The 13,431-nt window shown below is 45.8% G+C and overlaps 1 protein-coding gene across 1 annotated transcript in view; it reads left to right on the top strand.

Annotated features, from left to right (window-relative positions):
* Positions 1-13,431, top strand: part of IGSF3 (immunoglobulin superfamily member 3) — a gene marked incomplete in the record, with an annotated part of 108,332 nt that overhangs the window by 70,418 nt on the left and 24,483 nt on the right. The window contains 2 exon segments of the mRNA XM_027765508.1: positions 5,068-5,469; positions 8,511-8,915. Of these exon segments, the coding sequence (XP_027621309.1) occupies positions 5,068-5,469; positions 8,511-8,915 (807 nt within the window).

Genomic DNA, 13,431 nt, shown 5'->3' with positions numbered 1-13,431 from the left:
TTTTTTTTTTTTTTTTAAATAAGCGAAATTTTTGCTGTAGTGCGCATGTGCTCACCAGAGAAAGAGAGACAGAAAGCAAGAAATCACTCTCCAAGAAGGATGGCCACACACGGCAGTCCCTTCTCCTTCATTTACCTCTTGGGATTTTGGGCACACACAGCTGGTGTGAGTTAAAGCTGCCAGGTCTGGGACTTGAACCGTGGTCAGCTATGTGGAAATCCAGCAATGTAACCATTATGTCATCTGCTGGTCCCAGAGCATAGCTCTTTAAAGGTAGCAGATTTCTGAGGCTACTTTGGTGGGCCCCCCTGCCTCCATGTAAGCTGGCATTGTCTGAGTGGGTAGTGGCTTTTGTTCAGGATTCCAGACACTAGTGCTTGCTAATGTTGTGTTTAAACAACCATAGTATCAGAATGCTATTAATCTAATTTCTCTCCTAGTTCTATTTTTAGTACAATGAGAATAAAAACTTATAATGCTCTAACGTTAAATAAAACGGTAAAGTTCTAAAACTAACCTTTAACCTTCTCTCAACTACTCCAACCGCTATTTCTCTTACCTGTTAATGATTTCCTTTACATTTTCATTTGCACTTTTACATATTTAAAATATTTCTCTCCAAGTATGAATAAACAGGCACAGGGGTCTTGCCCTTTTTTTTTTTTTTCCTCATCCACAGGATTATTTTTCCTTTATGTATTTATTTGTTTGTTTTTTAAAATCTATGCACACTTGCACACTAATTATCTCAAAATTCCTTTTGTTTCTTGGACATTCCCCCCCTGCATTGCCTAGCATGGTGCTTTGCATAGAGTAGGTGCTTGCTGAATATTTGTACAGTTGAAATAGTTGATTGTCCACTTTCTTTACTATTTTCCTGTTGGTCTGTGCTTGCCTTAACCACGGACTCACTACTTTTAAATCTACAACTAATTCCTCATTTTGTAAGGATCAAGCGAAGGGCAGCCACACTGTTTACCTCCTCTATCTTTTGTACAATTTCCTCAACCCCTTCCAAGAACTTGTTGATGATCTGTGGCCTGCTATATTGCTTTTCCAGCAGATAACTGGGTAGTTAAAGTCCCCCAGCACCACCAGATCTCGTCCCAAGGCCACTTGGGTAAGTATTTGCTGTCTTGTTTTTTTTTTTTTTTTTTTTTTTTGGTATCAAGGTTGGCATTTTTCTAATTGTCTCTCCCCTGTTGAAATTGCATTTTCTTTATTTAAAGAGAGATTTTTACTTTGTTTGTTCTGTTGGATTTTTTTTTTTTTTTTGGAGAGATTGTTGCTATAGGGTGCACGTGCTCACTAGAGACACAGAGAGTCAGAGAGAGAGAAGGTGAGTGATGATCATGTTGCAGTCCCATTTGCTACAGGGCATATATGCTCACCAGAGAGAAAGTGAGAAAGCAAGTTGCCAGGTCCAAGACTTGAACCATGTTCGACCATGTGGGAGTCTAACACCTTAATTACTATGTCACTTGCTGACCCCTGAAATTGCATTTTTAAAAGTCAGTCTGTGGAATCTCTCACATCTTGGAGCATATTTTTTTTTTTAAATAAGCGAAATTTTTGCTGTAGTGCGCATGTGCTCACCAGAGAAAGAGAGACAGAAAGCAAGAAATCACTCTCCAAGAAGGATGGCCACACACGGCAGTCCCTTCTCCTTCATTTACCTCTTGGGATTTTGGGCACACACAGCTGGTGTGAGTTAAAGCTGCCAGGTCTGGGACTTGAACCGTGGTCAGCTATGTGGAAATCCAGCAATGTAACCATTATGTCATCTGCTGGTCCCAGAGCATAGCTCTTTAAAGGTAGCAGATTTCTGAGGCTACTTTGGTGGGCCCCCCTGCCTCCATGTAAGCTGGCATTGTCTGAGTGGGTAGTGGCTTTTGTTCAGGATTCCAGACACTAGTGCTTGCTAATGTTGTGTTTAAACAACCATAGTATCAGAATGCTATTAATCTAATTTCTCTCCTAGTTCTATTTTTAGTACAATGAGAATAAAAACTTATAATGCTCTAACGTTAAATAAAACGGTAAAGTTCTAAAACTAACCTTTAACCTTCTCTCAACTACTCCAACCGCTATTTCTCTTACCTGTTAATGATTTCCTTTACATTTTCATTTGCACTTTTACATATTTAAAATATTTCTCTCCAAGTATGAATAAACAGGCACAGGGGTCTTGCCCTTTTTTTTTTTTTTCCTCATCCACAGGATTATTTTTCCTTTATGTATTTATTTGTTTGTTTTTTAAAATCTATGCACACTTGCACACTAATTATCTCAAAATTCCTTTTGTTTCTTGGACATTCCCCCCCTGCATTGCCTAGCATGGTGCTTTGCATAGAGTAGGTGCTTGCTGAATATTTGTACAGTTGAAATAGTTGATTGTCCACTTTCTTTACTATTTTCCTGTTGGTCTGTGCTTGCCTTAACCACGGACTCACTACTTTTAAATCTACAACTAATTCCTCATTTTGTAAGGATCAAGCGAAGGGCAGCCACACTGTTTACCTCCTCTATCTTTTGTACAATTTCCTCAACCCCTTCCAAGAACTTGTTGATGATCTGTGGCCTGCTATATTGCTTTTCCAGCAGATAACTGGGTAGTTAAAGTCCCCCAGCACCACCAGATCTCGTCCCAAGGCCACTTGGGTAAGTCTACTGAAGAACAACAATCACATCGGTAATGCTGCTAATACCTTCGATTATAATGGCGCTTTTCCTCCCAAGAGCCCATAGTGATTCTGCATATATTGTCCCCTCCTTCGCTCTTACTTCTCAGATCCCTGTAGAGGCCAGTATTATAACCATCCTAGAATGCAGAGCACCACACAGGGAGGTGCCTGAGTTGGTGGTCAAGCTTGCATTGCATTAGAAATATTTGCTTCTAACTCCAAATCCACTGCTCTGTGCTTAGCCTATGCTACACCATCAACCTCTTGATTTGAAATTTCATTTGTGAACATGCATTCAGATTCTCATTAGCTCTGTCCTAGTTTTCACTTAATCCAGAGAGTTTTAAATTGTTGGCTGCCTTTTCTCAGGCTGGAGAACCCTGGTAAATATTCTTAATGGGCAATGCAGCATCAGATCATATTTCTCTTTGTCTCAGCTGCTGGAATGGCTTTTCTTCTTGAAGCTCCATATTGTAACCGTGTGGTTTCTGCAGGCTTGCTCAAGCAACAGAGCAAGCCCTTATAATAAATAAACCGAGACTTACTTAAAAGTCCATTAGGGTGACAGTAGGGATGGGAATGTTGTCCTGCAAATCATTCTTCTGCTTATGGCAAGCAAAAGGATTTTCTCCCCTGATGCTGCAGTTGCCCTTTTAATCCTTTACTTCATATTGATAACAGTAGAAATGAGTCTTAATCTAAAGAATATTGTTATTATTAATGATGATGAAAGATAATTACCTTATCTAATCTTCTCAATGTTGTGATCCTAAAAATGCAGACGCTGTTAGTATCTTTATTCTGTACATGAGAAATTGGACCTCGGATACGTAAAGTAAGAACCCCAAGATGACAGCCTCAGGAAATAATAGACCTAGGTGTCGAGTTCAGGTCCACCTGTCTCCAAATTTGCTTTTAAGCAATACTGCTTTATAGATGGTGGCTACCCAGGAGCCTCATCATCTCCGTGAATTGTCTTGGTATGACCACTGGGAGAGGGTGCCCTCCTGCAAAACTGCTATTATGCACCCTGTCCAGACTTTTTTTTTTTTTTTTTTCATGTGAAACAAGCAACTCTGGAGTGGGTAGCAAGCATATTCACTGTGACAGGAGTTACATGCTGAGACTCAGTGTTCAGCTTTGTCTCTTTCTGCCTGTGGGGGAAATAAAGGGGAGAAAAGACTTGATTCCAATGCATTGTTACACGTGTGTGTTTCCCCTCAATGATTGGGCGTGCTTCTTAATGTGGGATTTGATTTAAAATGATTTGTGTGTGTTTCATGTGGGTTGCGCCCAGAAAATTGGAGCAAAATGAGTTATGGTACATTCTGTTCTTTAATACCTGTGGGTCTTCTGAACTCAATATAGATGATTATATAAAATAATATACATAATTAAGATCAATTAAAATACCCATGATGTTTATAAAAACAAAGAGGTATTGGGAAAAGTAAAATTAACCAGTGGCCAACTTTTGAAAACCTACTGTGCAGTAATCTATATACATTGTTTTAGTTTTCATCTTTCAAGAATTCTGCAATTAAAAGTAGCATTCTACCCAGGTTACAGAAGAAGAAACTGAGGCACGTGGAGTTTAACTATTTCAAAGGAGTGAGTTCAGATAGCTCAGTGTGAGGACCAGAGGCAGGAAGGGAGTGGAATCCTCATTGCAAACTACCTGGCGAAATGTTTCAAGGTAGAGAGCAGTGGAACCCCGGGGCTGAATGTGGACAGGGAGGAGAATGGTGGGTGACAAGCTAAGGGCTTTGATTTATTCCTGCATGTCCATGAAAGTATGAAAGCTCATTCCCCACACATTCTAAAACCAGGACATCTGTGTTCCAATACTGTCCACACTCAAGCACACATCATTTTCCAAATACTCGGTCATTTTTTCCTCTGCTTTCTAATATTGCCCTGAGGGACTCAAAGGGCACATTATGGATGGTCAGCTTTTATTTGGTTGCTTTAGCACTGAATGGGTGGAAGATTGAGGTGAAGGAGAATTGTGAACATGCCAAAAAATACAAGTTGGAAAAGCTGGAACTCCAGCCCAACAGGTTACCTGATAAGTTGGCTTATGCCCTAAACATCGTGTCATTGTGTGGTATTTCCTAAGGTCTGATTCAGTGTCAGGTCATGGAACCTCACTACCCCAGCCCTCTGTGCACAGCAGAGAGCATCGTAGGTTACCGGATCTAAGACTGGGGAGCTGCTCTGCAGTAGCCAGGCACAGCAGCAAGTGTCAGAGTGTCTTCTACCCCTGGAGGCTCATTGTCCCCGAATATGACTTCATCTGCACCTGTCCTCCTGTTGCATCTGTGAGGAGGGCACCATGGAGACCGTAAAAGCCCCCAGCATGGAATTCTCTCCTTTTCCCCAGAAAGCAGCATCTCCGTGGAGGTGGCCAGCAACGCCAGTGTCATCCTCGAGGGCGAGGACCTGCACTTCTCCTGCAGCGTCCGCACGGCAGGCCGACTGCAGGGACGCTTTTCTGTCATCTGGCAGCTCGTGGACAGGCAGAACCGCCGCAGCAATATCATGTGGCTGGACCGCGATGGCACCATGCAGCCAGGCTCGTCCTACTGGGAGCGCAGCAGTTTTGGGGGTGTCCAGATGGAGCAGGTGCAGCCCAACTCATTCAGCCTGGGCATCTTCAACAGCAGGAAGGAAGATGAGGGCCAGTATGAATGCCACGTGACCGAATGGGTGCGGGCAGTGGATGGCGAGTGGCAGATCGTCGGGGAGCGCAGGGCCAGCACTCCCATTGCCATCACAGCACTCGGTAAGTGAGCATCTGGCAGTCTTTTGGTGGGACCAGCATGGAGGCTGCGCCCTCCCGTAGGGAGTACCTTACCCTGACTTTCATCAGGGTTCTGGCAGGAAACAGACTGCCCCTTCCAAGGGTTTAATTGTAGGGACTGTTTATGGTAGTGCAGGCAGTGCTGAAGGAACCTCAGTGGATGGCGATCCCCTGGGTGCTAGCAGCAGCTGGAAGCCGTTACCACTCTTAGCTCTGGGTTGTGGGGAGTGGTGCTATCAGACTCTAGCCAGGTTGGTGCTGCCACCCCAACTGCCTTTGAAGAGAGGGAGCAGAAGCAGGAATATGGCAGTATTTCTGTCCTGCCCACCAGGCCTCAGGAGGAGCCTGATCTTTGTGAACTGGGCAAAGCAGAGCAGAGAAGAGGAGGAAGCCCCCTGTTGCCATTCATTTAGCATTTGCTATGTTCGGGCTAAGTCTGAGCACTTAATTAATGGCTCTGTTGAACCCTCACCAAGCCGGGAGGTAAACACTTGGATTTTACAGGGCACTGAGACAGCTCAAGGCTACAGTTTAAATGGCCAACACATGGTCTGAACCCAAAAAGCTGCACTCTGTTTTAATTTTTCCTTTTCAAAGCCTTGTGCTTTTATCTACTCTTCTATGAGGCCCCTACTTAAGAAAGACATTTCCTTATTAGCGTGAAATGACAAGATGTCTTGAGATTCGCTAAAACCAAAGAATATTAGATTTGCTTCTCATGGGGTAGTTAAAGAGGCTTCCATCAACATTTATCTGCCTAATGTAATCAGTACGTTATGTTTTGAAAGACCAGTCTGCCACTTTGCGAGGGGGGTAACTTGTCATGCCAGGTCTGTCAGGTCTTCCTGATCATCAGGAGATTGACACCAGATGCCCTCAGCAACTCCATATCCCACCCCTGGGACCATGGCGTTCCGGAATATTCTCCAGGAACCATGGCGGCCCGAGCGGGTTTGCTCTTGACAGAACCCTTTGTTTTCCTGCTCTCTTACATGTACATTTACTTTCTAAAAGCTTAATCCCAAAGATGGACCTGCTTTCTGCAGTAACCGTAAGGCTCAGATTTCTGTCTCCAGAAACTTCCTCCAGCAATTGAGTTTCCGGAGCAGCTCAGTCCCTGTGCCCATGCTCGGCACCTGTGTGGACCGGTGCAGATGGAACTGGGGTAGGGTCCAGGACATCCAGGACGGCTAGTTTTCCCCCATCCTGGGAGGCCAGGAGGTCTGAGGAGTGGACAGAGTAGGCAGGATTGTTGGAATGTTGGCCTAGAAGTCATTTCACAGTAGCAGGTTATGCCCTGATATTTTTCCTATTCACCCAGGGTCTGGGCTTCCCATAGCCAGGGGCTACTGAGCAGCTGTACCCTGGGTTCCTGGGGCTGGCTCTCCCTACCTGTGCTGTCCCCTTAGACTCCTCTGGCTAAAGCCATCATCAGGGCAGCCCCGGGGGCAGACAACCTGGACAGAGGCTGTCTTTTCAGTGTGGTGTAAACTACAGCACACAGGAATTTTCATTTCTCTGCCGTTAGGTATGGATCCCCCCAGCAGGGAGCAGATGAGAGACCAGGCTCAGTGCGTCCCAGATGCCCGTGGGCCCTGGGACCTTCGGCTAGGGCAGCTGGGGTGCTGTGCTTGCTGTGGTCTGTGACCACCGCATGGTCCTCTGTCAGACCTAGACAGGGCTGTGCACTTGGAGAAGCTCTCCTTCCTCGGGTGTGAGAGTCTTTTCCTCTGAGGCCCTGTTCTGTACTGCTCTTGAGACAGCATGTACTACACACAGCTGCAGAAGTGGTCATCATGGCAGTTCAGTGTCCACATTGGGGCCACCACGTCTTAAACTTTAAAAAAAATTCATAAAATAGCTTATGAACTCCAAATTCTAAATCCAGAGCATTCGGCAAATAATGCCTACTTTTTTGCAGACTTAACCTCCCCGTAGGAAGCTAAGTGACTCATTCTGTGACCTGTCTTTCACCTACAGAATTTAAACTACTTTCCTTTATCATGTTTCTTTAACAAATACATATTTAAAAAAAAATATATATAGCGTGTACCATATACCAGATACTATTCCAAGTATTTTATGATCACTTACTAATTTAGTCCCGACAAGAACCTGTCTCACCCACTGGGGACATGAAGGCAGGGAGAAGTTGGGTAGCTTGCTTGTTGTTACATAGCAGCAGGTGTCAAAGGTGGGCAGCTTCAGGGGCTGTACCTTTAACCACTGAGCCTGCTTCCCATGGGTAAAGCAACCAAAAAAGGCCCCTGGAATCAGTTCCATGTGGTGTGTAGCCTGACTGTGCCACTGATTAGCAGCTTGGTATTGGGTAATTTCTGTAACCCCTCAGTTTCCAGATCTGCAAAAAGACGGTAAGCATTCCTGTTCTAGAAGACGGTTTTGAGGATTCAATAAAGTGTGTTGAGAGCAAGGGGGTTGCCATTGTGTCTGACATATAGATAGGGCTCAGTGAATACTGCTGCTACTATTTAGGCATGGTAATTGATGATTTATATTAAACACAGTGTCCAAGCTGGAGAACTCCGAGGTACGCGTATTGAAGAGTGGGTATTGGGGACTAGGGATGCTGCTGGTTCAATATGGATTATCGAGACACTCACAGCTCACTACTAAGACGGCAGAACTCTGAATTAGGACTGTCATCTCCACCATACCCGAGGTCCCACCTGCTCTGCACCCCATGTTTGTTTTTTTTGCTCGTTTGTTCTTAAATAATTATTTATTTAATTATATTAATTATTATTGTTGTTATTTATTTGGACCAAAGAGAGAGAAAGGGAAAGGAAAAGTGAGGAAGCAGGCCACCGTGTGCAGTACTCAAACTGTGGTCAGCCACGTGGGAATCCAGCACCTTAGCCACCATGCCACCTACCAGCTCCTGCACCCTGTGTTTTGCCAGTAGCTGAATTGGGGAATATGGCTGCTGAGAATATGCTGCAGTCTCACCTCCCTGAGGAAGCCACAGCCTCCTCTGACTGATGTCTCTGCTGCTCTCTCTCCAGAAACGGGCTTTGCAGTCACAGCCATCTCCCGGACGCCAGGGGTGACCTATAGTGACTCCTTTGACTTACAATGCATCATCAAACCCCACTACCCAGCCCGGGTCCCCGTGTCGGTGACATGGCGCTTCCAGCCAGTGGGCACTGTCGAGTTCCATGACCTGGTGACCTTCACCCGGGACGGAGGGGTCCAGTGGGGAGACAGGTCCTCCAGCTTCCGAACTCGCACTGCCATCGAGAAGGCTGAGTCGAGCAATAACGTCCGCCTGAGCATCAGCCGAGCCAGTGACACGGAGGCGGGCAAGTACCAGTGCGTGGCCGAGCTGTGGCGGAAGAACTACAACAACACCTGGACACGGCTGGCTGAGAGGACCTCCAACCTGCTGGAGATCCGGGTGCTGCAGCCAGGTGAGTGCTGCTTGCAGGCCCTGTGGGGTGAGTGGTGAAACCCGCCGGGAGGGCAGGACAGGTGAAGGAGCCCTTGACACAGCGTCTTTATTCCTCAGTTCTTTACTCGGAGAACATTCAAATCCAGGATGTTGCAGGAAGCACAGAGAGCACATGGAGTCCCTCCCCTTGGTGGCTGGTTGCTAACATCTTACCATGTTTGCGCTTCCTTCTGTGTATGTTTTTGTTGTTGCTGAACCAGTTGAGGTTAGGTATGGACATGAGGATACTTCCCCTGAATACTTAGCCAGTAACTCCTGAGAACAGGACAGTGTCCTGCCCGAGGACGACAGCATTGTAATACTGCGGGAATTCAACATTAGAGTAGTGCTGTCACTCATGGTTCTTGGGGTCCCAGTAATGCCTTTTGCATATATATATATATATATATTGCAAACTAAGATCCAATCAGGGGTCACATGTCACGGTTAATTGTCCAGACTCTCTATTCTCTGTTTGGTTCCCTGGCTACTCTGTGAATGCTTGGTGTGACATTGACATCTGTGAAGCATGCAGGCCAGTTGTTTTGTAGAAAACTCCATTGCTTTTATTTAACCTCATCTCCCATAGTCCTTGCAACATGCTGTGGAAGAGGTCTCACTCCTGTTTATGGATACGGAAACTCAGGGGAGAGGGAAGATAATGGGCACTTAGTAGCATCTGCTTTGAGTTCAGTGCTGAGGGTGAGTTATTTATTAGAATTGCACAGCACTCTAGGGGAGACTTAAGTCACATTGCTAGTGAAGGTGGAGCCAGGATTTGAACCCTGGTTGGTTTCCTCCCACAGGATCCTTGACCCTGTCCAGGTGTGGAGTTTGAGTTCCTGTCTGCTATGGAGGCTGTCTCTCAAAGCAGATGATAATGATGTGCTCATTTGGGGGAGCATTAGTCAGATGCTGTCACCTTCATCAGGCCCTCTGTCCACAGACAGGAGTGGTTAAGTACGTGCTACCCTTACGGTTTTCCTCGGTGTCTGTCCTTGTCTCCTCTGGGTCAGAAGGTGGTGGAAGGTAAAACCCAGACTGTGGGCTCCCACCACCCTGCCCTCCTGTTGCCCAGACCGGGCACAGGATAGGACAGGTACCACACAGTGAATGATGAGGGCTCGACTTTGCAAAGACGGTTTGAACGCCTTCCAGAAAGGATTTTTCTGCCCACTAACGGCCAGGGTTAGTGGACACACTGTCTGCTCGATCACATCAGGTGGCCGCCATGTTGTTTCCAGCAGTCAGGTAAAGTCATAGTAAGCGGTGGACTGAGTTTCTTCTTTATATCTAACCCCATAGCAGTCCAGTCCTGTATGCAGTTTGGAACAAGCTCCCGTATGCATCGTTAGACTGTTTCTTGATCCATTAGAGTCTAACCCTGGACTGACAAGATGCTTAGGGAAGAGGCTGTGCTGCCTAAGTGGATGTCTAGGTTAATGGAGGGTTAAGCAGAGACCCCATTTTATGTGAACCCTTGTGGAAAATGCCGAGGTACCCAGGCGCCTGCCTTTTTGAGTAAAACATTAGGGTCCTAATTGCACCATTCGTGTCTCCTCTGGCCTCAAGGTCAGCGTGGGAAGCGGTGCCCAGTGTGTTCTGCCGCCGTAGTTGGTAGGAGTTTTTTTTTGACCCTGACATTCACCAGGCATTGCCTTTTTCAACAAATCCCCTGTATTTTCTGTTTTTGTTACTACTTCGAATCTAAGACTGGAGTGCCTAGGGCAAGAATATGGAATTAGTTCATTGAAGGCTCTAATTATTCGGATTCTGATTAATTTATGGTGGTACTAAAGGCAAAAAGGGACAAAAATGTAGGAAGTGCCTCTTGGGTACCTGGCTTTGTGCTTAGTGCTTAGTTTTTGTTTGGATTCATCCAACAGTCTGATCACGTAGATGATCGGATCCCCCTTTCTCTAATGAGGAAACCAGGGCTCAGAGTGTTTGGGAGGCAAACAGTGTTAGGTGGCAAAACCGAGAACTTGAACCTCTATCGGAGCCAGGCCTCTGACTTCCACACAGCCACATTTTCCAGTCTCGCGTACTTTTGTCAGCTGAGTAGGGGAAGTAGCTGGAGTGGTAGGAACCCAGGATCTGCTCTGAGCGCGGTCTGTGTGTCCTGTGTGTCTTGGTTGGTTTCTGTGTGCTTCTAGTAGAGAAGGGTTGCACGGTGTGGCATAGGCGATAGGGAGCATCCTTGGGCTGTGAGGCTTCTGCCTAAAGGTGCACAGTAACGCACGTCCCAGCTCTCGGGAGGCTGGAAAGAGCAAAGGTAGGTGCTTGAGGCCGCACATGGCTCCCAGAGAATGGCCGAGGCACCATCCCCTTAAGTGTTACTGTCTCTCTGTTATTAAATATTTATACACTTAGCACTTAATATTTTCCAAAGAGCATCATGTTCGTTTTTATTCTTTTTTGCCCTACATACTTTGGTTGGTGCTGGAGCTTTTATTTAGGGGAAGTAGAAGTGGAAAAATACTCAAGGACTAACCACGTGCTGGCGAGTGTAATGGACGCTGGTGTATATTATCTTTCTTAGTGTTCCTGAGATCTGGGAGGAAGGTTTGCTTTGTTCTTTTATAAATGAAGTAACAGAGACTCAGAGAGGTTTCTGTTTGTTCAAATCAGATGCATAGTGAGGAGGAAGTTGAGATTTGAATCCAGGTGTGCATTATTAAAAAACCATTGATGGACCAGCAGTTAGTGTAATGGCTATGTCGCTGGACTCCCACGTAGTTGACTGCGGTTCGGGTCCTGGACCCGGCGGCTTAAACTCACGCCGGGTGCATGTGCGTGCGTGCCCAAGATCCCAAGAGAAGAATGGAAGAGAATTAATTGGGGAGTGGCCATCCCCCCTGGGGGGTGATTTCTCGCTTTCTATCTCTCTGTCTCTCTCTGTCTTTCTGGCGAGCGCACGTGCCCTCTCGCGAAAACCTCTCAAAAAAAAAAATCATAAAAAAAAATCCAAACAAACAATTGGGGTGGGTCCAGTGGGTGGTATGGTAGTTAAGGCGTTGGGCTCTCACACGGCTAACCGTAGTTCGAGTACTGGATGTGGCAGCTTGAAAATCATGCTAGATGCGTGTGTGTGCATGCCCAAAGTCCTGAGAGTAGAGTGGAGAAGAGGCTGTAGCAGGGCTATCCTCCCGAGGGGGTGATTTCTCACTTTTCCTCTCTCTATCTCCAGCAAGCACACTTGACCTATGGCCAAATTAAAAGGGTGGGGAGGGGTGGGGTGGCATAGGGAGACTTTGACCTTTTTCAAGGTCATTCAATCAGAAACCATTTCTGCATTCAGGTAATGGTGTTAGTTACAGAAGAGGTTTATTGTTTTGGTCGATGACATGGAGAAGTCTCAACCCTGGTGTTATAGTGGTTACTTAAAACAGTTGCAACAATAGCAGCTATGTTTATTGAGAAATTCTTTCTTCGTGTTAAAGACTGTTTATTGAGCCAGTCAGTGGTGTGGTGGTTAAGGTGACGGGATCCCACATGGTCAGCTGCATGGTGGCTGGAAAAACACACTGGGCACATGTGCATGCATGCTCAGACTCCCAAGGGGATAGTGGAGAAGAAGGAATTACGGCATCCCATTCCGCAGGGGAGTGATTTCTCGCTCTCTCTCTCTGGCAAGTGCATATACTCTATAGCAAAAAAAAAAAAAAAAACCAAATTAAAGACTTGTTTTTAGGTTGGTTCTGTAGCCTAGTGGTTAAGGGAGCCAGATCCCAAATGGTTGACTAGGTAGTTTGAATGCCAGCCCTATTGGTTGGAAAAATACACCAATTGTGTGTGTGTGTGTGTGTGTGTGTGTGTGTATGCCCAAAATCCTCACAGGGTGGAGAAATGGAGAAGGAATTTCGGTGTGACCACACCCCATTGGTGGGGCTTTGTTCCCTCCCTTTCTCTCTGCCTCTTTCTATAGAGCACATGTGCCTTCTGGCAAATTAAAGCTAAATAAATAAATAAATAAATAAATAAATAACTGACCATTTATTTCTTCCAAGAAGGAGCTGAGGCATCATCTCCAACAGGGTCTTCATGCTGCGTTCTACACCCAGCCTCGGTCAGCCTGTATCATGGGCATGTTCAGGGAGACCTCGGGACGTGAACCCATGTGGGTCTCACGTCATGGTGTGTGACGTTGCCGCTGTACTCTTGTGGCCAGTTGGGAATTTCTGTGTACCCTTTACCATCCTGAATGCTTTCCATGTAATAACTTAGCTCTTCCTTACCTAATCAAACAGTGCCATGGGCAGAAGTGTTTCACCCATTTCACAGATGAAGACAGTGAGGCAGAGGTCGATACATTTCCCAGTGTTCCATAATGAGGGTCAGAGCCAGGATTCAAATCCAAGTGAGCAGTCTTGCTCCAGAGTCCAGGCTCTTAATTTTATTCTCCTGTGGTTTTCTTTTTCTTTCTCTTACTCTTTTTGTCTTTTTTAGTTTGCTATAGGACATACATGCTCACCAGAGAGACAGAGAGGGAAAGA

Source organism: Tupaia chinensis, unplaced genomic scaffold (assembly GCF_000334495.1).
Source record: "Tupaia chinensis unplaced genomic scaffold, TupChi_1.0 Scaffold138517_1, whole genome shotgun sequence".
NCBI lineage: Eukaryota > Metazoa > Chordata > Mammalia > Scandentia > Tupaiidae > Tupaia > Tupaia belangeri.
This window is presented reverse-complemented; position numbering and strand designations above follow the sequence as displayed.